The sequence below is a fragment of the Pseudoliparis swirei genome, chromosome 16 (assembly GCF_029220125.1).
Source record: "Pseudoliparis swirei isolate HS2019 ecotype Mariana Trench chromosome 16, NWPU_hadal_v1, whole genome shotgun sequence".
Lineage (NCBI taxonomy): Eukaryota > Metazoa > Chordata > Actinopteri > Perciformes > Liparidae > Pseudoliparis > Pseudoliparis swirei.
Window position 1 is genome coordinate 15,285,918 of NC_079403.1, and position 27,224 is coordinate 15,313,141.

The 27,224-nt window shown below is 42.1% G+C and overlaps 4 protein-coding genes across 7 annotated transcripts; 3 read left to right on the forward strand and 1 right to left on the reverse strand.

Moving 5' to 3' along the window:
* Positions 1-70: 70 nt before the first annotated feature.
* tm9sf1 (transmembrane 9 superfamily member 1) lies at positions 71-7,410 on the reverse strand. 3 transcript variants are annotated; one of them, XM_056434541.1, is made up of 10 exons: positions 7,274-7,410; positions 6,937-7,142; positions 5,881-6,092; positions 4,709-4,840; positions 4,238-4,360; positions 3,732-4,090; positions 3,070-3,224; positions 2,673-2,858; positions 1,563-1,836; positions 71-1,082 (listed from the first exon to the last, which is right to left on the reverse strand). In XM_056434541.1, the coding sequence occupies exons 3-10, from the start codon at positions 6,085-6,087 to the stop codon at positions 689-691; spliced, it is 1,830 nt and encodes a 609-aa protein (XP_056290516.1). In that variant the 5' UTR covers positions 6,088-6,092; positions 6,937-7,142; positions 7,274-7,410; the 3' UTR covers positions 71-688. The 3 variants fall into 3 exon arrangements, with proteins under 3 accessions (XP_056290516.1, XP_056290518.1, XP_056290515.1); XM_056434543.1 differs by lacking the exon at positions 6,937-7,142; XM_056434540.1 differs by having other exon boundaries at positions 6,937-7,410.
* Positions 7,411-7,590: 180 nt separating this feature from the next.
* Positions 7,591-12,766, forward strand: fen1 (flap structure-specific endonuclease 1). The gene is made up of 12 exons (XM_056434000.1): positions 7,591-7,647; positions 8,136-8,243; positions 8,835-8,937; positions 9,078-9,180; positions 9,484-9,547; positions 9,751-9,860; positions 10,186-10,322; positions 10,972-11,038; positions 11,323-11,454; positions 11,563-11,714; positions 12,126-12,240; positions 12,442-12,766. Exons 2-12 carry the CDS (start codon positions 8,162-8,164, stop codon positions 12,517-12,519), a joined length of 1,143 nt encoding a protein of 380 aa, XP_056289975.1. The 5' UTR covers positions 7,591-7,647; positions 8,136-8,161; the 3' UTR covers positions 12,520-12,766.
* Positions 12,767-13,507: 741 nt separating this feature from the next.
* LOC130206198 (sialic acid-binding Ig-like lectin 13) lies at positions 13,508-20,819 on the forward strand. The gene is made up of 8 exons (XM_056434042.1): positions 13,508-13,583; positions 14,896-14,971; positions 15,159-15,542; positions 16,696-17,005; positions 17,094-17,353; positions 18,810-18,900; positions 19,567-19,603; positions 20,236-20,819. Exons 2-8 carry the CDS (start codon positions 14,908-14,910, stop codon positions 20,290-20,292), a joined length of 1,203 nt encoding a protein of 400 aa, XP_056290017.1. The 5' UTR covers positions 13,508-13,583; positions 14,896-14,907; the 3' UTR covers positions 20,293-20,819.
* Positions 20,820-21,038: 219 nt separating this feature from the next.
* Positions 21,039-26,954, forward strand: LOC130206176 (sialic acid-binding Ig-like lectin 10). 2 transcript variants are annotated; one of them, XM_056434005.1, is made up of 8 exons: positions 21,039-21,207; positions 21,385-21,450; positions 21,628-21,999; positions 22,370-22,663; positions 22,761-23,021; positions 23,172-23,253; positions 24,148-24,187; positions 25,707-26,954. In XM_056434005.1, exons 2-8 carry the CDS (start codon positions 21,408-21,410, stop codon positions 25,950-25,952), a joined length of 1,338 nt encoding a protein of 445 aa, XP_056289980.1. In that variant the 5' UTR covers positions 21,039-21,207; positions 21,385-21,407; the 3' UTR covers positions 25,953-26,954. The 2 variants fall into 2 exon arrangements, with proteins under 2 accessions (XP_056289980.1, XP_056289981.1); XM_056434006.1 differs by lacking the exon at positions 23,172-23,253 and having other exon boundaries at positions 25,707-25,744.
* The last annotated feature ends 270 nt before the right edge of the window (positions 26,955-27,224 follow it).

Here is a 27,224-nt window from a genome sequence, read left to right on the forward strand (position 1 = left end):
ATATCATGCTTTATTGGCTCTGCTGTAAATGTGGTAGGTTGAACTTCATTAAAGAATCATTTGCTGATAATATGGTATTAAAGCATTTTATTGAAAAGACTATTTACATCGGAACCAGATTTAGTCAATGGTGACCATAGAATACAATAACATTGCTACCATCACCAACATTGCATCGTTCCTCTTAGCCACCTCATGGCCACGGGATCAGTGCAAAACACTTTATGATCATTTAATTTGTGCAGGGGGAGTATAAGTAACACTTGCACTGCTGCGTAAATCTAAACTACTGTACGGGTCTGCGGCCTCGATTGGTAAACTGGTGAGATGTGAGAAGCTAGATCCTGCCACGTCTCGCCGGTCCACGAAGTAGAGGTAGTAGTGGATGAACCACTACATACGTGACCCAATACAATAACATCCGTTTGCTGACATCTCATACATTTTACTGAGCCACTCTTGTCCCTTTGTATCAGAATATCCCATTTAATCTTTAAATACATCCAGTCAACAATCCCTCATTTCAAACTTGACTAGTTCAATACTTCCGTCAAATAAAGTTAAAGGCCCTGGAATCTTCTCCCTCATTGGAGGTTTCTGTGTTTGGTATGATCGAAAGCAAAGTAAGGTAATGAGGATTGTCCTATGTGGAAAGTGTGTATCGCTGTGTCTGGATCGTGGTCCGTGTCTAGTCCATCTTCAGGCTCTGGTAGATGTAGCGAATGAAAGCCAGGGAGGCCCAGAACGACACGCTGCCCAGCATCAGTGAGAAGACCATCGCGGTGAGCAGAGAGTAGCCGAAGAACTCGGTGCTCTGCACCACGCCGCTCATAGAGGACCTGTTCCGGTAGTAGAAAACGGAGTAGACGAAGATGAAGAGGCCGGTGGAGCCGGTGCTCAGGACGCTCCGCCACCACCACCGGTAGTCCTCGCCAGACAGCAGGAAGTAGGTGAGTGCAACTGAGATGCAGCCACCCACCGAGAGGAGGATGGCGAAGACGCACAGCAGGATGCCGTAGAGGGTGTAGTACTCTCTGCCCCAAACCGTGGCGAAGATGTAGTACAGCTCCACTGAGATGGCACTGAGGGAGGGCATCGTGGCAAGGAAGGAGTGTGGAGAAAATGGTGGTCAATAGGTTGCACTTTCAATATTTCATGAGTCAAGATGACGTGGCAGTATAACAAAAAAAAATTCACATAGATTTCACTCATCCAAACCAATTTTGGGATCAAATAAGTGCAGAAATATTTATAAAAAGAAAAATATAATTTAATTCTTTGACAAATAAATGGCCTACATTTCAATTATTGACATACAAATGAAATTTCACTGGGCTATAAATATTTGCGACAAAACATTTAATTTGGAACAAATATATAAATACGGGAGATGTCATATTAACTGTTGAATAAAGATTTGGAGTGAAGCTTCTTATCCTAAGCGTTAATCTTACATTTAATGAATTGCCTTCTCTGCTTCATGACTGAAGAGGAGGGACTTAATTTTGTGGAGTTCGCCGTGTGATCGGAGCACCTCTTTTCCACTCATGAAGGCATCTCACCTGAAGGGCAGGAAGCCGCCGATGGACATGTGCACCGCCGTGTGTTTGTACCAGGGCTGCGTGGGGATCTGCCGGGCGATGTTGCGAGTGCGACAGGGCGCCTGAAAGCTGCCGGCCCGGTTCTTTCCCACAATGCCTCCGATGACAGTGAGCGGGAAGCCCACGAGCACCCAGGTGCCCAGGATGAGGAGCACGGTGGTGGCCGGCAGAGCCTGAGTGGAGCCGCTCCACCAGTGGATGGAGTTCACAACGCTCCATGTCAGGAACAGGGGAGCTATGGGAATGAAGGACCAACTGAATCAAGGACAGGCTTTGGTTTTTAATCATTCCAGCTCATTCTTGGGGAAAATGTGCCTTAGAGTATTGCTAGAAATGACCCATGTTTTAAATGATGAAAATATAATGAGATATGGCAATTTAATGACTAAATAAGACCACATTTTATGTGCCAGAGGGCATATTTTCTTTTTGAACAACATCCTGAACCTGAACTGCAAAAGTGTGAATACTGGGAATGCATATTAGATAATTGAATACATAATTAACTGAGTAGAATAGAACTGTCACATTGTACTCACTTACCTATCCAGCTTGTTCTTTTGAAATTACACTATAAAATAAAAAAATAGCGTAAAAAACTATTTGGCCTGTGTAAAATAATCCCAGTTCCTCTTCTAAATGTTAAACGCTCACAGCAAAAGTGTGTGTGAATAATAGCACTGTAAATAAAAACAGCCAGTTATTGTTCTTATTCTAATATATCTCATAAAGTGTCATATTCACAAATGGTCCAAACCAATATACAGTATCTGCGGTTATAAAATGATATTTGTCTGAAAGTAGAATCTTTTAAAAATCTCTGTAATTTTATAATTGTTTCACAGTGAAAAATAACACTCCTTATAGACCATAATGTATATCTAGTAGATCATTTCAAAGGCAAAGCCTTATTTAAAATTCATCAGTATGAATTAGTTTTTATATTTTGCTCAAATGTTGCATCAATAACATGTCAGAGCAGTGATGAGAAACAGGAGAGAAATTAAGTGGAAACTAAGTCTGGATGGATGGAGATAAAAAACATCCCGAACCCCTTCTCATCGCACTCACCGGAGAAGAGAGACGAGGTGAGGATGATGTTCCACACCCAGCGCTGGCCGTTGATCTGTGTGTAGAAGCTGCAGGACACGTAGCCTGACACACAGCTGGTCAGCGCGTACAGGACGATGGCGGCAGAGTTGATGGAACCATGGCGATGCACATTGAACATCCCCAGCAACGCCATCAAGATGATTCCTGTCGCAGTTCGGAGACATGAGAGTGATCAGACTCCTGGGTGCGAGGCCGGTCCATGTGACCTTTCCCTCTGCTGGTCCGTACAAAGACTCGGCACAAGTCAGCTCAATTATCAAACAGAAACAGTTAAAGTCCCTGATACCGGTTTTTTGTGCGTGTCCACGTTTTCACGTGCTGCTGTGTTTTGGTAAATATGAGGACGCATGCTCACCTGTGGCAAGGGTGAGGAACTGAGCTCCCACTCCCAGCACGGCACACAGCAGGCTTTTGTAAGGGGGAAACCTGAAGACATCGGTGTGTATGATCTTCCAGCCGTTGTCTCCCTGGTCCAGGTCGTCACAGCCGCCCTCTTCCTCCACATTGTACCTGCAGGTGGAGGAAACATGCTTCACCTATGATGCCACCACGTACCCGACGAGCAGGAGACTTTCACCCACAAGCTACACTTGTGGGTGAAAGTTTAAGACAGAGTGCACAAATAGATAAAAGAAAGTTACTCTTTGTAACTGTATACACTATTTCAGTAAATCTTACACATGTGCAAGAACGAAGATGTCAGAGACGAGCAGTAATAGTACAAATATCTAAGTAATCATACAACATTTAGAAAAGCAGCAGAGCTTCACATTTCAGGAGCTGGTTGGCAGTTTTGCTTCATAAATGACAATGAAAATCAGAAAAATGACTGTAGATGGATTTTCTGTAAATAAAACCTCTAATAACTATTTTTAAGTTTTTTTGTCTCCGACTTTATTTCACACCCAAAGAGATACTGGTTTGTGCTGGAAGTGCGTTCTTTAGTATAAACGTTCATATTAAAGAGTTTTCCATACATTGGCCCGGATATAACCAGAATTCATTCCCCTGACTAACCTGGCAAAGTCATTCTTTAGGACCCGCATGAGGATGATGATGACAAAGCCCAGCAGCAGCACGACCAGCACCAGTGAGTTAATAATGGAGAGCCAGTGGATCTCCAGTGTTTTTGGGAAGAACGAGTAGTCTCTGAGACGCTCGGCTCTCCGGGAGTGAGGCAGCGTGGACTCGAACCAGCGCACGCTGTAGGTGTGGGTGACCGTCAGGCTGCCTCCACCTACTCCGACTCCACCCATGGCTGCACCCGCCCCCTCCTCCAGGGGAACAGGTTTGACGTCTTTTACTGAAACATTGGCGAAGATCACCGTGTCGCCGTTGTACTCGATGTTGAAGTCTAGGTGAGTCCACAAACCCACCTGTTGGAGACAGAAGAGGACAGGTATGGGGACAGAACAGGTGAAACAGGAGCTTTAAAGATAAAAACCTGAGACAATCTTTCTCTAATATAATCCACCGTGCTAAACATATTCCACAAACCCCCCCAGGAGCACAGAGAGGTTTACCTTGTGGCTGTGAGGCAGGAAGCCGCTCTCCTCTATGTATCCCACAAACCCCCAGATAGGAATGTCATCCAGGACAAATTCAAAGTAGAACAGCTCCTCAATTGCCTCACGGAGTTCGTCCACCTGGCACAGACAGAATATATCCAGGGTCACGCTCCGTGTGTTTTTATATTTTTGAAATCAACATCCAAATTGACAAGAATATTCTAGAGAACCATTTACTGAGGAAGTGGTGAGCAATGCGAATCATTGAAGAAGTGCTTATAGGGTTTGAAGAAGTGGTTTTACAAAATGGTCGTTGTCTTACAAACATCCACCATGCAGTGTTCAATTATCATCCAGTCGTTTTTAAGAAGAGATCATGCCACTTAATGAACAGTTTAAATCCCCCATGTATTGAAGCTTAACTCGAGACATCTGGTAGAACACCGTGTTAAGTTCAAACTATCCTGGTCTTGTGTGAATAAATACCTGTTTCTCTGAAAGCGTGAGCTTGCAAAGAGTTTTTTTCTCCACGTTCTCTTTGAAGCGGATGTAATATAACGACTCGGCCATCCGGTCACCATCCAACACTTCTCCCAGACTCAGGGACTTGTGGTGCACCTGAAGAAGACGTGTTACAATATGAGCAACAGAGTCTTAAGAAGCAGCACAAAGCACGAGGAGATTCAGAACAGCACACACAGCTATGAGGTACTTACAGCCGGGACCAACTGAAAACTAAAACACAGCTGACTGCGATCACACTTCATCCCTGCATCCGAATACCATATACCTTAATGGTGGCTAATAGGTGGTTACTGCTGTTGTAAATATGAGTCTCATTGGTAATATTAGATAAAGATGGATCTTCAAAGCCAGGAGTTATTTATTAAGGAAACCAAAAGGGAAATCTTTCAGCTATTTATTTTTTACATTTCTCATGACAACATCAAAAGTGTTATGGCCAGATGGGAATACAGCATTTTTCTGATAAAAGCAATTTCACAAGACGTGCTGAGACATATACAGGACTGTCTCAGAAAATTAGAATATTGTGATAAAGTTCTTTATTTTCTGTAATGCAATTAAAAAAACAAAAATGTCATGCATTCTGGATTCATTACAAATCAACTGAAATATTGCAAGCCTTTTATTCTTTTAATATTGCTGATTATGGCTTACAGCTTAAGAAAACTCAAATATCCTATTTCTAAATATTAGAATATCATGAAAAAGTATACTAGTAGGGTATTAAACAAATCACTTGAATCGTCTAATTAACTCGAAACACCTGGAAACACATTTTCAAATGTTTGATTTTGTTTTGCTGTTATAAATCTTTTTTTTTACTTGGTCTGAGGAAATATTCAAATTTTATGAGATAGGATTTTAGAGTTTTCTTAAGCTGTAAGCCATAATCAGCAATATTAAAAGAATAAAAGGCTTGCAATATTTCAGTTGATTTGTAATGAATCCAGAATGCATGACATTTTTGTTTTTTTAATTGCATTACAGAAAATAAAGAACTTTATCACAATATTCTAATTTTCTGAGACAGTCCTGTATGTGTTCTCCTGGCGTAAGTGTCTACATTTAGCAAGACTCAATAATCTCCAGTTTCTTTGTGGACTTCAGAACAGTGAAACAGAACAAAGGCTGACCTTCTCCGGCCTGCACACTGGCAGGGTGTAGAAGTGATATGTCTCCTGGGGGTTATGATAAGGCCCCACTTTGTTGACATAGAGCATCACATTGTCCCCCTGCTTGAAGCCCACTGCCCAGCCGGAGAGCAAACACAGGACCAAGACGCAGTGCAGGCCCATCGTCCTCTGGCAGCCACCTGGCAGGTGTCCTGTTCCGCACTGCATAACCTCTGCAATGATGGACAGTTCATCAATTCATGAGGGACATCAGGTGTGATCTCAACCAGACGCTCTGCTCTGTGACTTACTGTGGACCTCTTCTTTCAAGTCAAGACATAACATCCTGTTAATGCCACTTATACCTGGTATAGCATGATTGAACAGGATTAAAGATTTTTGATTAACTCCATTAGTTTTGATCCAAGAGTATTTGAGAGACAAACTGCAACAATACATACTCAAATATGGTATTTATTAATAGTACACAGGTCTCCTTAGAATTCTTGAGTAGGATGTGGTTTTCAATTCTAAAATATATTAGAAACATATTTTGTCCACAGCATGCTTCGCTTGTACGCTAATATTATTTAGCAGCATAGTTTGACAGGGAAACAATGAAGCTGCAGTAGTTAAAAGGACCACAGTGTCAATCTGGTTGATAATCATTTATATTCTGTGTTGTGCATCTTCATGCTGACTTTCAGTGTTAACATTGAGGACCAGTTAGAATGTCGTTTAGTTTGACTATGATTGCATCTGAAGGATGTGCTTGCCAGATGGTGTGCATGTTTTTCTCATACTAAAATGTGGATTGGGTTGGTTTCTAACCACAGTGGTATACATAATGGTATTGGCCTCGGGGAAGTCTCAAGACGCTAACCCTTGTCAATAATCTTCTGTTAGCAGTAACCGTGGTACACAGACGAGACTAGAACTGAGGGGCCTCACTGATTCATGGGAAACAAACAACTTGTCTACATCAACGCTGCTCGTTTCCAAAGGGACACGATGTATTTTCGTGTTCAGAAACCGACTCACAAAGACAGTGAAAGAAGTTAGAAACATCTGCTCTACCGGTATGACTGCTGTCTCTTCAGTTCCAACGAAACCTGTTCCTCCGCCAAATCCTTCTGACTCCAGGCCCCGACAGCCCCCCTCTGCTCTGGTCTGCACCGCTGGTTGGAGCTCAGTGGAAAGATGTACCGCTCCAGCTAAACATCTTGGAAATCCTCGATGCACTGCACCACGTTCATTGCGATCGTATCCGGGTACACCAGGTACTTCTCATTGACAAACGGCACAGTGGAGAGAGGAGGTTTGACTCCACGTCACCTTATAAATAAAAATAACGACGACACCGCAGAGTTTTCCGGAGTCGGCGGAGAAACCACAAAACACACCTCCGACTTACCGGTTATTCGCAGCCGGTAAAATGTGCCCTGTCACACGTAAACTAACATGAACGTGTCTTATTTTGCACTTCAACCGAAATCCAACATTAAACCCGGCTGAGCCGCGACATAAGCCACTCTATTATTGTGCCGCACTGACCGGATTTCCTTCAACCTCAACGGACCAATCGCATGTCTCTCCAGCGCTTCCGCGTTCGAACACAGACTAGTTTAATCAAACCTGCACTGTCGATGCGCCGCTGCGCGGAGTCGTCGACCAGGCCATCATCGATGGATCGATAGGTGATGTCTGATATTGGATTTCCCGCGAAAGAAACGCAATTCCTCGCGCCCGAGACGCTGGTGAAAGTGCTCAAGCCCTGACCGCTTTCTGGTGAGTTGAACGAAGTTAAACTGTGTAACCAAATATAACATGTAAGTTTTAGCGATGGTACTATTCATGTCCTCTAATAGCGTAATTATAATGAATACACTCTACTAGACGCTGTTCATGTGTTAGCCCCTCCAACTGTAGCTTACCGAGCGCTGGGCAGCAACGCTAGTGGGAAGGACACGTTCTGCACACCGTTTCCCGATTGTCCTTTTAGAAACTGATGATTTAGCTAATTTGTCCGTCTTTCATTACGTCTACACTTGACACACCAATAATATCTTTAGTTGTTATCAGTAGCTAGTATTTAATTCGTCATGCGTCTATATGTAAACAAATATGACTTTTATAAAAACCGTCTCGTGTTTTGCTCTAATGTTGATGTTGTGGAGGGGGCCGACGGGGGACTTCAAATCATGTTTACCAGTTATTAGGGCCCCCAGGAAGTGTGCTCATACTGTCAATATGATCATTATTTCATTCTTTTTCAGACTTAATCGAGCTTCACCCTGACAAAATGGGAATACATGGACTTGCCAAGCTGATTGCTGATCAGGCCCCTGGTGCCATCAAAGAGCAAGACATCAAGAACTACTTTGGTAACTTACAGGCCGCTGTCTCCACAAACTGATGATGCCTGCGTTAGAAATACGAGTGAGATCAGATGAATGGTTAATGATCTCCCTTGGTCACATTGAATCAATGAAGGCTGAATCTAAATGGAGCATAATCACTTCCAGAAAGGACACGGCACTTTGTAGAGCTAGGTAATTCGGTAAAGATGAATTGAGCCCACGACCAAATTAGTCAATAACTATATGGCACTTTTTTCATAGTAATGGACTAACATTTTCAAATTGGTGGTGCAAAACTTTCTTTTCTTTGTCTGCTCTTATTTTTATAGGGGGCAATGTCTCTTTCAGTCTGCCATCTTATACTTTATTAAAAGTGTAACATCTAAAGCGCCAGCTGAATAGTTTTCCATTAAAACCACACTGCATTTTTTACCTAATGCAGATCACGCTGAAAGGGTGAACCAACGAAAGTTGTAGCCAATGAAGTCTTGTGCAGAAACAAGTTTAGATTGCATTCAGATATTCTACTCAACGCCATAGTTTCGATAACCCCTGCTGCTTCAAACATGCCAGATAATTAGATAACTAGATAACTTATTTTCTGACATTTTGCAGGCAGGAAAATTGCCATAGATGCCTCCATGTGTATCTACCAGTTCCTGATTGCAGTGCGACAGGACGGTAACGTTCTGCAGAATGAGGATGGCGAGACGACGAGGTGAGACCCCCCTACCACACACACACACACACAATATACAGGCGCTTTAAATTTCAGGCTATGAAGTTATACTCGATTGGGTAGCTAAGTCCGGCCAAGATGCTGACATGTTTTTGACGCCTGTTCACTCTTTTCCTCAGCCACCTGATGGGAATGTTCTACCGGACGATCCGCATGCTGGAGTATGGCATCAAACCTGTGTACGTCTTTGACGGCAAGCCCCCACAGCTCAAGTCAGCAGAGGTTAGTATGGGCTCTGCTCTCACTGTAATCTCGTTCCCCTGTATTTCAAACAATGTAGTCAGAACTCTTACGTGATGTTTTTTTACTGTTTGGTGGCATTGATGTTTAGTCACAACGTCGCTTCCTGTGATTTGTTACTTTTAAGCTTCCTATATGTGTGAATCATCTATTCGAATATATAAACAAGACTTAAGTTTTGCTCTCAGCTAACCATTGAAATAATGTTTTTTTGTAAGCTACATCATCTGTCTCTCGTTTTATCGTCCTCTTACTCTTTCTTTGCTCTTCGTGTCTCCCCCGCAGCTGGAGAAGAGAGGGGAGAGGAGGGCAGAGGCTGAGAAGATGCTTGCTCAAGCTCAGGAACTCGGTCCGTTAATGATTTTCAATGCTCGATCTCACTATCGTCATGAGTGGTGCCAATCGGGCTCCATTGGGCTGTGTTTTCATGTCGACCCCGTAATGTTATCATATCATATCACAAGCTGTAATTAAATCGCAGAGATTGTAAGGAATGTTTTTCTTTTGTTATGTGAAAAAATGTCTGAGAAGAAATGGTTTGTCTCCACCCAGGGGAACAAGAGAATATTGACAAATTCTCCAAGCGTCTGGTTAAAGTTACCAAGCACCACAATGACGAGTGCAAGAAGCTGCTGACCCTGATGGGAGTGCCCTACGTTGAGGTTAGACCACCTCCCACTTTGCTGCTGTTGTTTACTTTAAGAATGTTTCCACATTTTTATTGTCATTGAAGTAGATTAGACTTTTTTTCTGTGCTTAATTGTCATAATAACCTTAAAATATATGCAAAATGTAGTGTTAATATATAAACGGCGACCCAAAACGGGTTTATTTTTATTGTCCCTTTTTGATACCTGAACAAGAACACATACAATCTGGAGAAATGAAGAAGCCTTTTCTCCCACACGTCGGAGAAATGATGAGCAACAGGAGAAGTCTGGGTGAATAATTCTTGAACATGTAATTTGATGTGTTTTTGTATTGAAGGCTCCATGTGAGGCAGAGGCCAGCTGTGCCGCTCTGGTTAAAGCCGGGAAGGTCTTCGCCACGGCAACAGAGGACATGGATGGACTGACCTTTGGGACAAATGTCCTGCTGAGACACGTCACCGCCAGCGAAGCAAAGTAATGCGGGTTATTGTCCTCATCCTTTTCCACTGTTGGGCTCTGTAGCAGAGATGTTCTGAGAATAGAGGCGGATCGATGTTTTGCTTCTGGTGCAATGTTTTATGTCACCTTTGTGTTCATCCTATTCCGATCACCAATGATGGTAGACCGCTTTTCTAGTCTTCCAACCACTCAGAGCGCTTTAACACTAAATGACATCATTCACACCCTACGTACACTGATGGGAGGAGCTACGGTTCTACTTGCGCATCAGCAGTAACTAACATTCATACACAGTGGATAGAGCAACGGGAGCAATTTTGGGATCGAGCGTCTTGCCCGAGGACACATCAACGCAGACGCTGCTCACCACTGAGCCATTGTTGCCCATCATCAAATTGAATCAGAAATTGAATTATCCGTAATTGTTTTTTGGACAAAATTGCCACAGTTCACATGTTGTTGGATTGTGCTACCAGCTCTGAATAATTCAGGAGAAACACTGCATGCTGCTGCAAACACTACAGCCATAACACTAGTAGTAGTACTTCTCCCTGGTACTACTCGTCTCTCCTGTTATGTACTTGTATGGGACAGCTTGGAAGATGCTGTGATTGTTTGTTTCACGGTTAGTCATTAGGAATCTCATCTTATGTATTTGTTTTAGGAAACTTCCCATCCAAGAGTTCCACTACAATCGCATCCTGGAGGACATCGGCCTGACCAATGAGCAGGTAACGTTTTCTCTCTGACTTTGAGAAAGCTGCAGCACATTATGATTATATAATCATATTGTCATTTTTCATCATGGGTCATGTGCAAGTGCTGTTTCCATCATGCTGATTGGGCTCACACCGCCAACTGTCATGCAACTGCAAAGTGTTCACAGACATGTCGCAGCTCTCTCCTGGGAGAACTGCCAGAGCTGTGAAGATGTAAACACGGGTGGGCCAGGTGACGCAGCGGCGTCTCTGTCTTCCTCGCATTAACTCCTCAATCTTTCCGTGGTCCATCCCAGTTCATCGACCTGTGTATTCTGCTGGGCTGCGACTACTGTGGCACCATCAAGGGAATTGGCCCCAAGAGAGCCATCGACCTGATCAAACAACATGGCTCCATCGAGGAGATCCTCGAGAACATTGACCCCAAAGTAAGTGTGTGTGTGTGTGTGTGTGTGTGTGTGTGTGCTGCGGTCCAGTCGTTGGGGCAGCTGAACGAGGGAGTTGGGTTCTGATTCTTTGCTTGTGTCTTCATGCAGAAGCACCCCGCTCCAGAGGACTGGCTGTACAAAGAGGCCAGGCGTTTGTTTTTGAAGGCGGAAGTGGTGGATTGTTCCACTGTGGAGTTGAAGTGGAGTGAGCCGGATGAGGAGGCGCTGATCCAGTTCATGTGTAACGAGAAACAGTTCAGGTGAACCACCAACTGCCCCCTGACGCTGTGTTCATCCACACTGCTGGCTTTTTTGTTGTTTTCTTGCATTAATCATGATATGACCAGACAAACTGGTTCGGCGATATCTGTCCACTAGGTGTCACTGCTGGCCACGTAGACACTAGGTTAAAGGTTCGAGTCCCTTCAGCACTCAGCCTCTTTACAATGATAGAAAGTTTAGAGTCTATACTAAAGTATACTTATCACGCACTCTTTACAGTTAACCTGATGGTTGTTTTGTTACTTTCCAGCTTCTGAATGCTGCTTTTTGTGCTTGTTTTTATTGCTAAGAACATAAATGACAGCAGGTTCAGCTGGAAATAACATTGTACCACGGATAACATGTCATTTTGTATGCATGCATTGATTTATTTGTTTGTGTGTACGCAGTGAGGACAGGATACGTAACGGCTGTAAGAAGATTCTGAAGAGCCGACAGGGCAGCACACAGGGCCGACTGGACTCTTTCTTCTCCATCACTGGATCTCTATCCTCCAAACGCAAGGTACGGTGAGAGCAACCGCAGAGCAGCTGTGTGTTTCCAAAATGATGGGCTGGACCGGAGGGGTTCAGCAGGCAGGTTTATTTTGATGCCACGGTATGCTGTCAAGTTGTGCATGTCTAACAGCAAGTTGGTGTTGTACATTATTCCGTTGTCTTCTGAATGTTGGGTCTCATTCGTTGTATTTCTTTTTGCCTCACTTAGGAACCTGAGCTCAAAGGATCAGCCAAAAAGAAGCAGAAGACGGGAGCCACGCCGGGCAAATTTAAGAAGGGGAAATAGACTGCTCACAGGACTTTTTGATTCTTTTGGGGAAACAACTATTACACACGAGCAACCCCTAAACATAGAGTATAAAAATGAACACAGTTCCAGGTGAGGCAAGAGGAAGCTGCGACACAAGGAGAGGTTGAGTGTAGTGATTAGTTCAGCTGGACCGCTGTGTCATCAAGACCAAACGTGGTGTTATGGATTGTTGAAAAGTGAGCTGTGTGTGTGTTCTGTTATTGAATAAAATGACTGAAGTGTTTTGTTTTTTATAGAGCAATGTGTTATTGGCCTACACACTACATTTTATTTTTGTTGTTTGTTTTTTCAGGCAGCAGCCAGTTACACGCACACACACACACCTCAGAATCAAGTCAACTGGTCCACAGCCGCATGCCGACGAAAAATAAACACTTTGTATAAGTCGTGTTTAGAACTGACAAAGGAATTGTAAATGACTTGTCTCCTACTGTGGAAAGCCCACGGCCCCCTACAGGGACTATGGTTTCATAATTGGGGCATTCATACAGAGTAAGGACCTACTTTATGTGCTTTCATGTCATAGTAACTTTATACCCAAAATGTAATGTTAAAATATAAACGGACACCTTTTTTCTTAAAATTGTACAAGGAAAGACGTTTTCATTAATCACAGTTTGCAAAAATGGGTGTATTTTGTTCCTTTGATACCCGAACAGGAACGCCCTCACCAAGTCCCAACGGTACTGAAATGACCAGACTATTTTTGATATATATAAATCCACATCATCAGGAGTCCAGTTATGAATGCATCAGGAGGACGTCACATTTACGGCAGGACAACTCAAAATAAATAAATGTGGCAGCCGCTTGTCTGGAGCGGCCACATGTTCAGTGGCGTGGACACTGAGTCACTGACTGATGAGAAACTAAGTTGAGCTGTGTGCTTATCAACCAGCCTGCCAAGGAGAAGTGGTGGAGGGTAGTGTCGTGTGCAAAGCAACTCAATGAGTGTTCCGGTACACGGGAAGTTGGTTAGTCAGATTCTGCAGGTTTCTCACTGGTGATGAACAACTTTCTGCAATCAATTATATTTATTGGTAAGTGGGATTTTCATTTCCCAGTATAAATTATGTGTGCTGGGATTGGGACAGTGTAGGATTTTACAGGATATTAAATAAGTTGATGGTTATACATTTCTATTCTTGGGATAGTTGTGAACATCGATATGAAAGTGTCTTTTAAAAGCTGTCTGATGATTATTGGGATAATATTGTGAGTCACAGTTATTTTGTTCAGGATAATTGTAATAGATATTATTTAGGATCAGACAACTTGGACTCAATATTAAATCTATATTATTAAATAGCATTACTTTGTTTGTATACGTTTGATTTGACGAACAAGATGAACCCAGATGGGTGAAATCGTGTTTATTTGTGAAAACTAGGATAACAAGTAAATACATCATAGAAGTAAATACATCTTTCTTTTCATATATTTTCAAAGGTTTGGCGGATTTGTGGTATTTTTCTAATTTTTTAAAAGATAAATCAGCTGTCTTTACTCACCAGTTGTTTTCCAATGTAAACTAAATATATTTTTTAATTTTTTTTATGCAAACAGAAATTACACATACTGGGTTATTGTGACTACATATGAACCTCAGGACACTGCTGGCTTTATTCTCCAACTATAAAATAGCTTTATTTTGCATTTGATTCAACTTTATTTCTCTTGCACATGATAATGAAATATTTCACACAAAGAAGACATGGCATACAGACTCGCACTGAGTCATGTGATATAAATACAAATCGGATATGAGCATTATGTATGAGAAATGCTTGCTTCTCTGTATAGCTGCAGAAATTCCGGTCATGTGATTTATAACAGTTCTATATAAAGCGTATGAGGTTACACAACTTATTTTTGCAATACAATGACTAAATAGTGTGTTTGGTGTCTTGGTCGCGTTCTTCCCAGACATTAGTGGAAGTTCCTGAATTGCATCACTTCGCGAGAAAATGTGAAGACATTGCTGCTTCTCCTTTTTGCTGTTTGCTTATTTGGTAATGCAAATAATTGTTACTGCTTTTATTGATTAACATCTTTGTGTTTTAAAGCCACATAGTTATTTGTTTTATGATCTGCATAAAAAAATAAAAAGGCATTATGAAATGCCACATTTTCTATGTGTGTTTGCAGTCAAGGGTGACAGATTGAGTTGAATGTACCTACATTTCCAATTTAGCTAAAATTTCTACTTAAAACGGTGCATACAGGGCATGTAAAAGATGACGTGTGCATTTTAAATATGGGAGTTACATAAACAAAACACAAATGCTTTGTTAAAATCTGAACTAAGAGCAAGGATTTTACGAAGTGCACCGTTTGTGTGTGTGAATCCAGGCGGCGAGTGTCATGGCAGTCCAGTCCGTGAGAACGGTGACAGCCGTCATGCTGCTGAGGCTCTTCTTAGTTTCCGGTGAGCTGTTGGTTCTGTCACTTTTATTCACAGTGTGAACTGTCATTTTTTCCAACTGTTCATGTCCTGATTGATGTGATCATTATAACTATAATTAATCATTTGTTTGTCGTCACAGTTTATCTCCAACCAGCTTTCTTCATGCAGACTTATTCATTATCATATGAAACATTGGTCTGTTTCTCAGGTGCTGTGGCTGATTGTGGGACATTTCCAGCTCTATTCATTGATGCACCTCAAGAGATAAAAGCACTGAAGGGATCTTGTCTGCATATCCCATGTAACTTCAGTGCTAAACCACAGAAGGATTTCAACAGCGCACGTATAACCTTCGGAGTGTGGATGAAAGATACCGTTGAATTAGCTGACAATCCAAATGATGTGGTTTTCAACAGTAGCAGGAAGGATAATATCTATCCAATGACTCTAACTGGAGACCTGAGTCAGAACAACTGCACCACCTCATTTTCCAGTTTAATGACATCATACACAGGTCAATACTTCTTCAGGATTGAGAACAAGCCATTTATTGCAACAGCTTCTTGTAATCCTCTTCAAATCACAGTTACGGGTAAGAGAGTTTTTATCAGTTTGTTTGTATTATCCTTGTTCAGAATAACAATCCCCGTTAGCAGCTCTGTGAGGCTTCAGTGCTGAGGTGGCTTGTGAAACACTAATGAGGAACAATCCGAGGATATAATGTTTACCATGTTTTGACCTGATGATGGAGGATATACTGACTGACAATTTATTCATAATTTATTTACTTTATTACTGTTTAGTGTCATAGAGAAAAGAGTTTAGGAGCTAAAGCAATGTTTTCAGCGGCTTAGAGGACACATACATTTTCTTACAACAGTACATCAGACTTAGGGACATTTAAGCAATTTATATACAAAAGTGCCAGTGAACATATGTGTTAAGTTCTACTGTGTTCCTCAGTGTACGATCTGTGTGTGATTTGAAAATTCTAGTTTGTCATGTTTCAATGTTTTCTCGCCTCATAATCTTTTAGGTATGCAAGAACTCTACCACAACGCGCCACACAGGACAGCCAATTGAGGATCTTGTTTGCAGATCCCGTGTAACTTCAGTGCCAAAAATGGTCACGACTTCATCAACACGACAACCTTCGGATTGTGGATTAAGAACGATTCCGATATTCACAGCAATCAAAACAATTTGATCTTCGACAGTAGTGGGACAGTTACCACATATCCGATGGAGTTCATTGGAAAGCTGAATAAGAAAAACTGCACCACTTTATTTTCTAGTTTACAAATAATTTACACAGACGTATATTTCTTCAGAGCTGAGAACGACGTATTCAGGGCAACATCTACTTGTGATTCTTTTCGAATAACAGTTCAAGGTGAGAGAGCTTTGGTTCTATCAGAAGGTGTATAATGATGTCATTGGAGTTTGGGCTTGAACTGCAAACACCTCCCTTATCTTCGATTATAAGATTATCGACAGTCTCACTTGAGACCAGATGTCACCATGCTGAAGGATCAGTCGGGCATTCAAATGTCCTCAACATTGAGATATGCCCAGTTCCATCCCTCAATCGCTTATCACCAGCAGAGGACAGAATCCATGGATTTGGGTTTGAACGTCCATGATGAGGTTTTCCACGTTTCAGGCTGACTTTCAATATAAATCAAGTCAGATGTTGTTGATCACTGGTACAAACAAAGTGTGAAATGTGTGATTTGAAACCACAGATTCTGCTCCAAAGCCCAGGATTGAGATCCCAGCTGCTCTGAAGGAGAAAGAGTCTGTCTCCGTCAGCTGCTCAGCGTCCACTCCCTGTCCACACTCTCCTCCTAAACTCACCTGGATCCTCCAGCAAGACGCTCCCGCCATGATGGAGGAAAACACAGATCGGACCTTCACAACAAAGATCCAGAAGATCATGGCTCTGTCAGAGGAACACGATGGATTCACCATCACCTGTTCTGCCTCATATCCTGTGAATGAAGGAACAGATAAGAAGACGTCAGAGGAGACAACGACTCTCAAGGTCTCCTGTGAGTGTTTGTTATTGGATCCTGTCGCACACGACATTCTCTCTTCAGCATCTCTTTCCTCTTCTCTCACCTCCCCATCATGTTTCCCTCAGACGCCCCAAGGACACCTCGGCGTCCATCAGACCATCAGGTCCGGTGTCGGCAGGTAGCTGGGTGAACCTGACCTGCTCCAGCAGAGCCAATCCTCCCGTCAGCCGCTTCCTCTGGTTCAAGAACAGCCTCGATGGACCCGTCACTGTGTTTCACGGAGACTTTTACCGCTTCAATGTCACCGATGGAGGCGTTTATTACTGTGTGGCCACCAATCAGCTTGGTAATCAAGCATCATCAGAGATCCATCTGACTATCAAAGGTAAACACGAATCAGGAGAAGTTATTGTTGACCAACATCTCGACTGCAAACATGAGTGACGCGGCATTTCTTCACTTCCGCCTTTGCAAATGCATTTGTTTATAAAGATTGAAAGCAGGTGGTAAGATAATAATAATGATACTTCGAATTTATATAGCACTTTTATAGACACTCAAAGACGCTGTACATAAGGCATAGACCAACAGAACAAAACTAAATAGAAAGACAAGAAGCAAACACAACAAACAGAACATGTAGGGTAAAAAAAGCTGGAGAAGCTATGCGGAATGAGTCAGGAGGGTAGGGTGCAGGGGTCAGCAGGTGAAGGAAAGTTTGAAGAGGACCTGTCACCCCTTGGTCCTGATGGTCTTCAGAGTGTTTGCACCGGCGGACCTGAGGCAACGGGTTGGGGCTTGGAGGGGGAGGAGGTCTGAAAGGTAGGGAGGGGCCAGGTTGTTTAGGGGTTTATGGGTGGTGAGTAATATTAAAGTCTATCCTGAATTTGACCAGGGGGATGTGTTCAAAGTGGCTGGTGGAGGTGAGCAGTGGAGCGGCAGAGTTCTGAACACACTGAAGTTTATTGAGGATTTTGCTGCGAGAGCCGTAGAGGATGCTGTTGCAGTAGTCAAGTGTGGAGGTTATGAGGGCATGGATGAGGATTTCAGTGGTGGCAGAAGACAGGGAGGGCCGGAGGTGTGAAATGTTCCTGAGGTGAAAGAAGGCAGTTCTGGTGATGTGGTTGGCGTGGGGTAGGAAAGAGAGGGTGGAGTCGAGGATGATACCGAGGTTGCTCACCTGGGTGGAGGGGGTGACGATGGAGCCATCAATGTTGAGAGAGAAGGTCTGGGCTGAGCGGGAGAGGGAGTTAGGGTCAGTGATTTATTGCAGTTTAGTTTGAGAAAGTTCTGTTGAATCCATGATTTTATATCTGAAAGACAGGTGGTGAGAGCGGAGTGGGTGACTGAGGTGATGGTCTTGGAGGTGAAGTAGATTTGGGTGTCGTCAGCGTAGCAGTGGAAGTCGAGACCACGACGACGGATGATTTTTCAAAGAGGAAGGATGTAAATGATGAAGAGGAGGGGACCAAGCACAGAACCTTGGGGGACACCGCGGGTGACTGTGGAGGTGGATTTTTACTGTTGTTTATGGAAATGAATTGATGTCGGTCTGAAAGATATGAGGTGAAGCAGGAAAGGGCCGTGCCAGTTATGCCAAGGGAGAACTGGAGACGTGAGAGGAGGATGGAGGGGTTGATCGTGTCGAAGGCGGCACTGAGGTCAAGGAGGATGAGGATGGTGAAGAAGCCAGAATCAGCATCAATGGCAGAGACCACTGCATTTACAAAGACAGCTGATCCTTCTCATTATTTGTCAGCTGGTATTTGAAGGGAACTGCAGGAATCGAGATGTTTTAGAGTCATGGCCTTTCCGAAGCTGACCACGCTGTTGTGTTGCAGGTGATCGACAGTCTGAACAGGTTGGTGCTCACGTCATCGTGAAGATCCTGGGAATCGTAATGCTCGTCAGTGCATTGGCCGTCTTTGAGTGGTGAGACGAACCTTCTTCGATACGATGGTCTGCAGATACAAACCACTTGGTCTCAGACAGATGATCATTATTATAAATTATACATATAAATTTGTAATTTGTGAAATTGGGCTATACAAATGAACTGAATTGAATTGAATTGAATTATTATCATTTTATATATTCTAAGCCCATGTCTATATTGTATTATAAACATATTTGTAATGCCTAATACATAATGGAATTAAAAAATACATAATACAATACAAAACAGCATTCTTACAATAGGGTCAAGTACAACTCTTCAGACCTGCTAGTCACTTTCTGACATTTGCTAGGATCATAGTGTATTTAATTCCCAGTGTTGTAATACATCATCATCTTTTTGGGCATTGTTTGCCTGAAGAAAAGTGAATACATATAAGATTGATTCTACTAAATAACAGCACACAAAATATTCACTTAAAGGAAAACAATAACCACAGAGTAACTTGCAAATGTCAGTGAGTTATACTGGACCTTATGTTTCAATATTTAAATGTTTTATAATGTGTTGTGATTGTTGATATCAAGCATTCTGAATCTTTGCAGTGCAGGAAAAAAAATGCATCACAAAGTACGTTTATAAAGCATTTCAGACTTTTAAAATGTGACCAAAGATTTAATTAATTCTTCTTTTTCTTTTAGCTGGTTTCGATCAAGACGCTCCACCCAACCACAGAAGGTAAGATATCAGATGAGGAGGTATTTCATAATCGGGTAACTGAACCATCTGCAGGTCTCTGGAAGAGGGAAACAATCCACCTAAAAAGAGCTCTTACATAAACTCTTAAGAATCAATTAGCACGGTTTAATGTTTTAATGTCCTTGTTTGATTTACAACAATAATACAGGAATAATGCTTGTGATAATGTCGAAAGACAACCACAACGCTCTGTGTCTGCCGGATGGTGTCTTTGCTTCACTGTTTGCCATGAAAGCTTTGTAACGTGGTCCCATTCAGGTCGTTCATAAAAACAGAACGTCCGCAAAGAATACCGACAAAATGAAATCTCGGTAAAAACTATTTAAACAAAACAAAGTAAAATCGGCTTTAAATCTACATTCACTAAGTGAGGGGCAGTCCGACAAGCTGTAAACACAACATTGACAAGTCATCGCCTCATAAGGATGATATGGCGAAGTGTGTGTGTGTGTGTGTGTGTGTGTGTGTGTTCTATGAGAGCCTATCTCAGTCGGTGGCTTGCTTCATCTGCGGTTCTACAATGCGAGGCATTGTGACACCGACACGTCTGTAACACAAAAGAAATGCTGCTTCTGTTTTCATCTTTACAGTAACTAAAACTTTTTCCGCAGCGTTGCGCAGAAGAAGCGGACTATGTCAACAGCGCGATTGGGTTTCATCCATCATGAGCCGTAAGAGGAAGAAGATGTTATGAAATGACAACTGTGTTAACTATTCTGTATTCTTTTGTCTCAGTGCCACTTACAACGATGTGTGTCGATTTTCTCTCAGTTACTCTTTTGTTAAGGAAGCATGTTTCTATGCATAGGTATTTTATCCCTGCCTATTTCATAGTGCGTTTTGAAAAACTGTTCCTGTGAACCACACCTGTTCTTGGCACTTCCTGTAATAAAAAAAATAAGTACACAAACACACAAATACACAAATACAATACGGTATGACATTTTTTAAAGATGAACGGCGATTAATGTTGATATATGTGTTTCTCTGCACTGTGCCATCATGACACAATGGTAAAAAACATCCTCTATAATCTTGTGTCTCATGTTGAAGATGTCAGAGCACCAGATTTGATCATTTGTTCTTCAGATACAAAAAACATGCCTGGACCATGTCAATAATTTGTATTGCTTCGCTTGTGTTTCCATCTGATGCATGAAAAGTGTGTTAAATGAAATAAAAATGCCGCATTTCATTCAGAAGAATGTGTCATGACTTATTTGATCATTTTAGCAGGTACACACAGACTCACGGTGTCTCTGTAACTCTGTAGAAGTCAGCATGACGGTTTCTATGTAAAATACATAAAGTTTATACTTTCACCTGTTCAAAAGTGTAATTATTATTATGTTATTTATATATAATGCTTGCAGTGAGTCATGTCATTTGTAAAAAAGATTTTCAGATGTCATAATATTTGACTTCCTCATTTTCAACAATTCCTGTATTTCTGCACTCTTTCAGTGAGGTTCATGTGGTGAGTCCACTTTCATCCATTAGGTGGCTGGTTGCTGCTAAAGATAACTCATTTCCTCATTGGACTCTAAAAACATCATCTTTTATTCTCGCTGCGGCCTCATTTGGTAAGGAAACATTTCACTGAACTTTTATTTGCTTTACAACGGATTAAATGTAGCAAGTGGTGCAGGGCAGGTTATTCTGTGAATTTAAAATAGGGAAGTTGCTTGAAAACACATTGAAAGCGTTAAAATCGTAATAAGAAACACTAACTGTGTTATTGTGTTTGCATATCTGTGCAGGGAGCAGGTTTCTGTCCGTGAATATGGGGACAAACAAGGTGTTACTGAGCCTCCTCCTTGTTTCAGGTGAGCTGCTTGCTGCTTGGATCGTTAGCCCTGAGTGAACATCAAAATGTTTACGCATAGAATCAGTTAATAATAATAATAATCATAACTTTATTTATATAGGTCACAAGACATGCAACATAAAGCTTGATTTGTCATGTGTCAATGTTTTCCTCATTTCGTTAATCTTGTGTTTAGGTGCGTGGGCGTGTAACCAGGACCTACTCGTCACTGCGCCACACAGGATGGAAGCACTGAGTGGATCTTGTTTGCAGATCCCGTGTAACTTCAGTGCCAAAAATGGTCACGACTTCATCAACACGACAACCTTCGGATTGTGGATTAAGAACGATTCCGATGTTCACAACAATCAAAACAATTTGATCTTCGACAGTAGAGGGACAGTTACCACATATCCGATGGAGTTCATTGGAAAGCTGAATAAGAAAAACTGCACCACTTTATTTTCTAGTTTACAAATAATTTACACAGACGTATATTTCTTCAGAGCTGAGAACGACGTATTCATGGCAACATCTACTTGTGATTCTTTTCGAATAACAGTTCAAGGTGAGAGAGCTTTGGTTCTATCAGAAGGTGTATAATGATGTCATTGGAGTTTGGGCTTGAACTGCAAACACCTCCCTTATCTTCGATTATGTAAGATTATCGACAGTCTCACTTGAGACCAGATGTCACCATGCCAGCGATCAGTCGGGCATTCAAAATGTCCTCAACATTGAGATGTGCCCAGTTCCATCCCTCCATCGCTTTTATCACCAGCAGAGGACAGAATCCACATGGATTTGGGTTTGAACGTCCCATGATGAGGTTTTTCCACACGTTTCAGGCTGACTTTCACAATAAGGGGGGTCAAGTTTGCAGATGTTGTTGATCACTGGTACAAACAAAGTGTGAAATGTGTGATTTGAAACCACAGATTCTGCTCCAAAGCCCAGGATTGAGATCCCAGCTGCTCTGAAGGAGAAAGAGTCTGTCTCCGTCAGCTGCCACACTCTGTCCACACCTCCTAAACTCACCTGGAACCTCCAGCAAGACGCTCCCGCCATGATGGAGGAAAACACAGATCGGACCTTCACAACAAAGATCCAGAAGATCATGGCTCTGTCAGAGGAACACGATGGATTCACCATCACCTGTTCTGCCTCATATCCTGTGAATGAAGGAACAGATAAGAAGACGGCAGAGGAGACAACGACTCTCAAGGTCTCCTGTGAGTGTTTGTTATTGGATCCTGTCGGCACACGACGATTCTTCTCTCTTCAGCATCTCGTTCCTCTTCTCTCACCTCTCCATCATGTTTTCATCAGACGCTCCCAAGGACACCTCGGCGTCCATCAGTCCATCAGGTCCGGTGTCGGCAGGTAGCTGGGTGAACCTGACCTGCTCCAGCAGAGCCAATCCTCCCGTCAGCCGCTTCCTCTGGTTCAAGAACAGCCTCGATGGACCCGTCACTGTGTTTCAAGGAGACTTTTACCGCTTCAATGTCACCGATGGAGGCGTTTATTACTGTGTGGCCACCAATCAGCTTGGTAATCAATCATCATCAGAGATCCATCTGACTATCGAAGGTAAACACGAATCAGGAGAAGTTGTTGTTGACCAACATCTCGACTGCAAACATGAGTGACGCAGCATTTCTTCACTTACGCGTTTGCAAAAGTCAAGCTGAGCATTCTTCTTCACTTGACTTGGTCACTTATAATGTTTTGTTCATGTAGTGAAACGGCTTGAAAGTTTTTTACCATGGATCGCAGTTGTTGGAGTGATCATTGTACTCATCTGTGTAGGTGTTGTTATTTGGTAAGTACCTTTAAATCAAGTTCAGATCCAGATGTATCCACTCAAAATGAATGTATTTCAGAACATACAGGACTGTCTCAGAAAATTAGAATATTGTGATGAAGTTCTTTATTTTCGTTAACCTGTGCAGGCATTTCGATTCATGTATTACATATTCGAGCTGGATTTATCTCATTTATGCTGAATTATGCTTACAGCTGAAGAAACTAAAACATCCTATCTCTAAATATTAGAAAACATGAAAAAAAAGTAACATATTAGTTAAACAAATCAATTTGACAAATTATTAACTTAAACAAAACACGGTGGTTTCTGTTTTGACAAGACAAACACCTTATAAATCTTTTTTCTTTTTTTTGCTACTTTATTAATATTAATATTTTTTTTTTTAGATTTTAGATTAATTTTTGCTGTGTTTATAATCAGCAATATTAAAAGAATAAAAAGGCCAAAATATTTCAGTTGATTTGTAATGATGAATAATGCATGAATTTTTTGTTTTTAATTAATTACATTAATAAAAAGAGAAATATCACAATATTCTAATTTTCTGAGACAGTCCTGTATAGTCTTCTCATTTTAATGTGATTAGCTTTTTATTTTTATTTTTTTATTTTTACAGCTCTAGCATATTATACTGTATTATTCTATTTTGAATCAAATTCCTCAACTGTTGAAAATCTCATATCACAGTCATCCAACTCGATTCCATAATTGGGCGTCTAAATTATGTAAATATTAGATTATCTTTTTTTGAACCTATGTGAACATGATTGTAGAGAACCTTCCATTGTATTATTAATTGCTTTCTGTATTTTATTGGCGATTTCTAAATTGCATTTAAAGCACTTTATTATTACACTGAAAAAAATTAAGCTGTGTTATGTCTTCCAGGTGGTTGAAGTCAAAACGTTTAACTTTACAACAGACACAGGTAGGAAACAACTTAAATGTACTTTCGATAATGATGTGTTCTGAGTATGTTTCTAACTCTTGGGGTCTGGACTGAACAGGCTCCTCACTAAGGACTAAATGTGGCGATACACAGGAAGAAGATACATTCTGTTAATTACATTACATGTCATTTAGCAGACGCTTTTATCCAAAGCGACTTACAATAAGTGCATTCAACCTAGAGTACAAACCAAGAACAACAAGAACACAGGAAGCAACACTTCCTCAACTCAGTCAAACCACAAAAGCACCACAATAAGTGCCATCCCAGTGCCACTGAAATGCAACTCGGTGTTTTAATCCAGATATAGTCGGAAAAGATGTGTTTTCAGTCTCAGGCGGAAGATGTAGAGACTTTCTGCTGTCCTGATGTCAGTGGGGAGCTCGTTCCACCACTGAGGAGCCAGGACAGCAAACAGTCTGGATTTCGAGTGGTTAGCTCAAGGTGCAGGAGTCACAAGTCGGTTGGCTGTTGCCGAGCGGAGCGAACGTGCCGGGGTGTACGGTGTGACCATATCCCGGATGTAGACGGGGCCCGATCCGTTTAGAGCACGGTACGCCAGAACCAGTGTTTTGAAGCGGATGCGGGCAGCCACCGGTAACCAGTGAAGAGATCGAAGGAGCGGAGTGGTGTGGGTGAATTTCGGGAGGCTGAAGACCAGTCGAGCTGCTGCATTCTGGATGAGCTGCAGAGGTCGGATGGCCTTAGCGGGTAGACCAGCCAGGAGGGAGTTGCAGTAGTCAAGGCGTGAAATGACCAGAGCCTGGACCAGAACCTGTGCCGCCTTCTGAGTAAGAAGAGGCCGTATTCTCCTGATGTTGTGCAGCATGTACCTACAGGAACGCGTCGTAATTCAATTAAATTCAGTTCATTTTGTATTGCCCAACATCACAAATTACAAATTTGCCTCAGAGGGCTTAACAGTCTGTACACATAAACATCCCTGTCCCAGGACCTCACATCGGGTCAGGAAAAACTCCCAAGAAATAGAAAAAACCCTTTCACGGGGAAAAAAGGGAAGAAACCTTCAGGAGAGCAACAGAGGAGGATCCCTCTCCAGGATGGACAGAAGCAATAGATGTCAGGTGTACAGAAGGAGTCATTACAGAGTTACAACACATTCAATGAGTATGACAGTGTATGAATAGTTGGTAGTAGTCATGGACCACGATCCAGACCTCCATGATCCATCAGGCAGATGGAGGTAGAGAGGAGGAGTGGGCGGGGCATCAGCAGGGCCATGGCATCAGACCCTGCAGCCAGGTCCAATGGACCCTATGAGACGTGAAGTCACAAGGACTCCGGAGAGGAAGCAGAGTTAGTAATGTGCAATGAAGAGATGACAATTCATCCATAAGGAGAGAGAGAAGAGGAGATAGGTGCTCAGTGTATCCTAAAGGAAACCAGCCGTGTCCACGAGACGCCGGTTATTTGGATGGTTGTCACTGAAGGAAACAGATGTCGGTGCCTCACAACATTTCGTGTTTGTTTATCACAGAACCAAACCGCTCTGGAGCCAGCAGTTCAAGGGCCGGCCGCAGCTACAGAAACAGGGGACGTCCATTACGGAGAGATTGACTTCTCCAAGTGGAGACCTGGACCGGCCTCGGCCCCGGTGCAGCAAGGTGGACATCAGCAGGAGTCGCTGTACGCTCAGGTCAACGTGTCCACGACCGTGAAGAGCTCAACACAGACTGGCAGCCCGGAGGATCTAGGCTCAAGTCTTGTGCAAATGAGTGTGTGAACATTAATGTTATGAAACAAATATGCTGTTATTGTTATCCTGACATGGGAATCTTTTCTTCAGTTGTTTGCAATATATTTAAAGTGTAATATATTTAAATGTATCAGTATGTGATGTAACGCCCTACTCTGTGTCTCCCCAGTGTGTCTTGAGTGTTCATTCCCTTCACCTGCTGCCCTCAGCCACTCCTCTGTCTCCCTGATTACTGTGGTGTTTCCTCTTATACATGCTCCCAGTATTTCCCTTGTCCCCAGTTGGATTGTTGTCTCTGTTACCATGATTAATTCCTGTCTTCACGAGTGTAATTTCTTCCTGTCCTGGTTCCTGTCGTAGATTCCCAGTGTTTTGGCTCTCGTGTAAAGTTAAAGAGTTTTCATGTTTAACCTTTTTCTCAAGTAAAGAGAGTTTCCGTTCCCTTTACCTGTGGTATTGCCTGCTTCCTCCTCAACTGAGCTCTTGCCCCACAAAACCCGTGACATCCGTGACACGTGAGGTGTTTATAGATCTCTGAATTCCTTTTCGGCCACACATGGGCATCTGATTTGTTTACGTAACATGAGTCGCATTTCTATATGATAAAGGGATCTGTGTTTAGATTATTGCAGCTCATTAAAAATATGATGGAGTCGTTGTTTCTGCATGCAAAGGTAAAGAAAGGTGTGCCCTTTAATACAAGAGGTAGTTTCAATGCCACAAGTACCATGTCTTTGTGTTTTGGCACTTACAAAAACATTACACAATGTTTTTGCTCGCTAAAACACAATCACACTGTGGAACAAGCAAGCCAAACAAATCTCATTATGATGTCATTGTAGTGTCATAATGCAAGCCAAACCAATCAGATGGGTTAACTTCCTTTTCCTTCACACGGCTCTTTCATGGGAGATTGTGGTCAGCAGGAAGTCCATCGATAAGGGGCAAACCTTTTCCCTTTAGTTACTGTACTGTGGTCAGTCCACTTGTTTAAAGTGTTGCATTTCATAAATAAAAAGTTGCAATTGTGCCATTTCTTAGCTTCCTTTTATTAATAATTATAATGATAATGCATACATTTTTTTTTGAGATTTACAATAATGTTGCAGTACATTCCTATGTGTGCTGTCTATCAAATTAATTCAGTGTGAACAGTGATTTATGAATAACCTTTATTTTACAAAACAATGAAGGTTCTTTTAATTTCACATTGAAAGAAATAAAATCTACGTTAGTTGTTGCTGAAGTCGTCGAGGTGATGACACCAATCAGGAGCACATTTTAATGACAATTGACAGG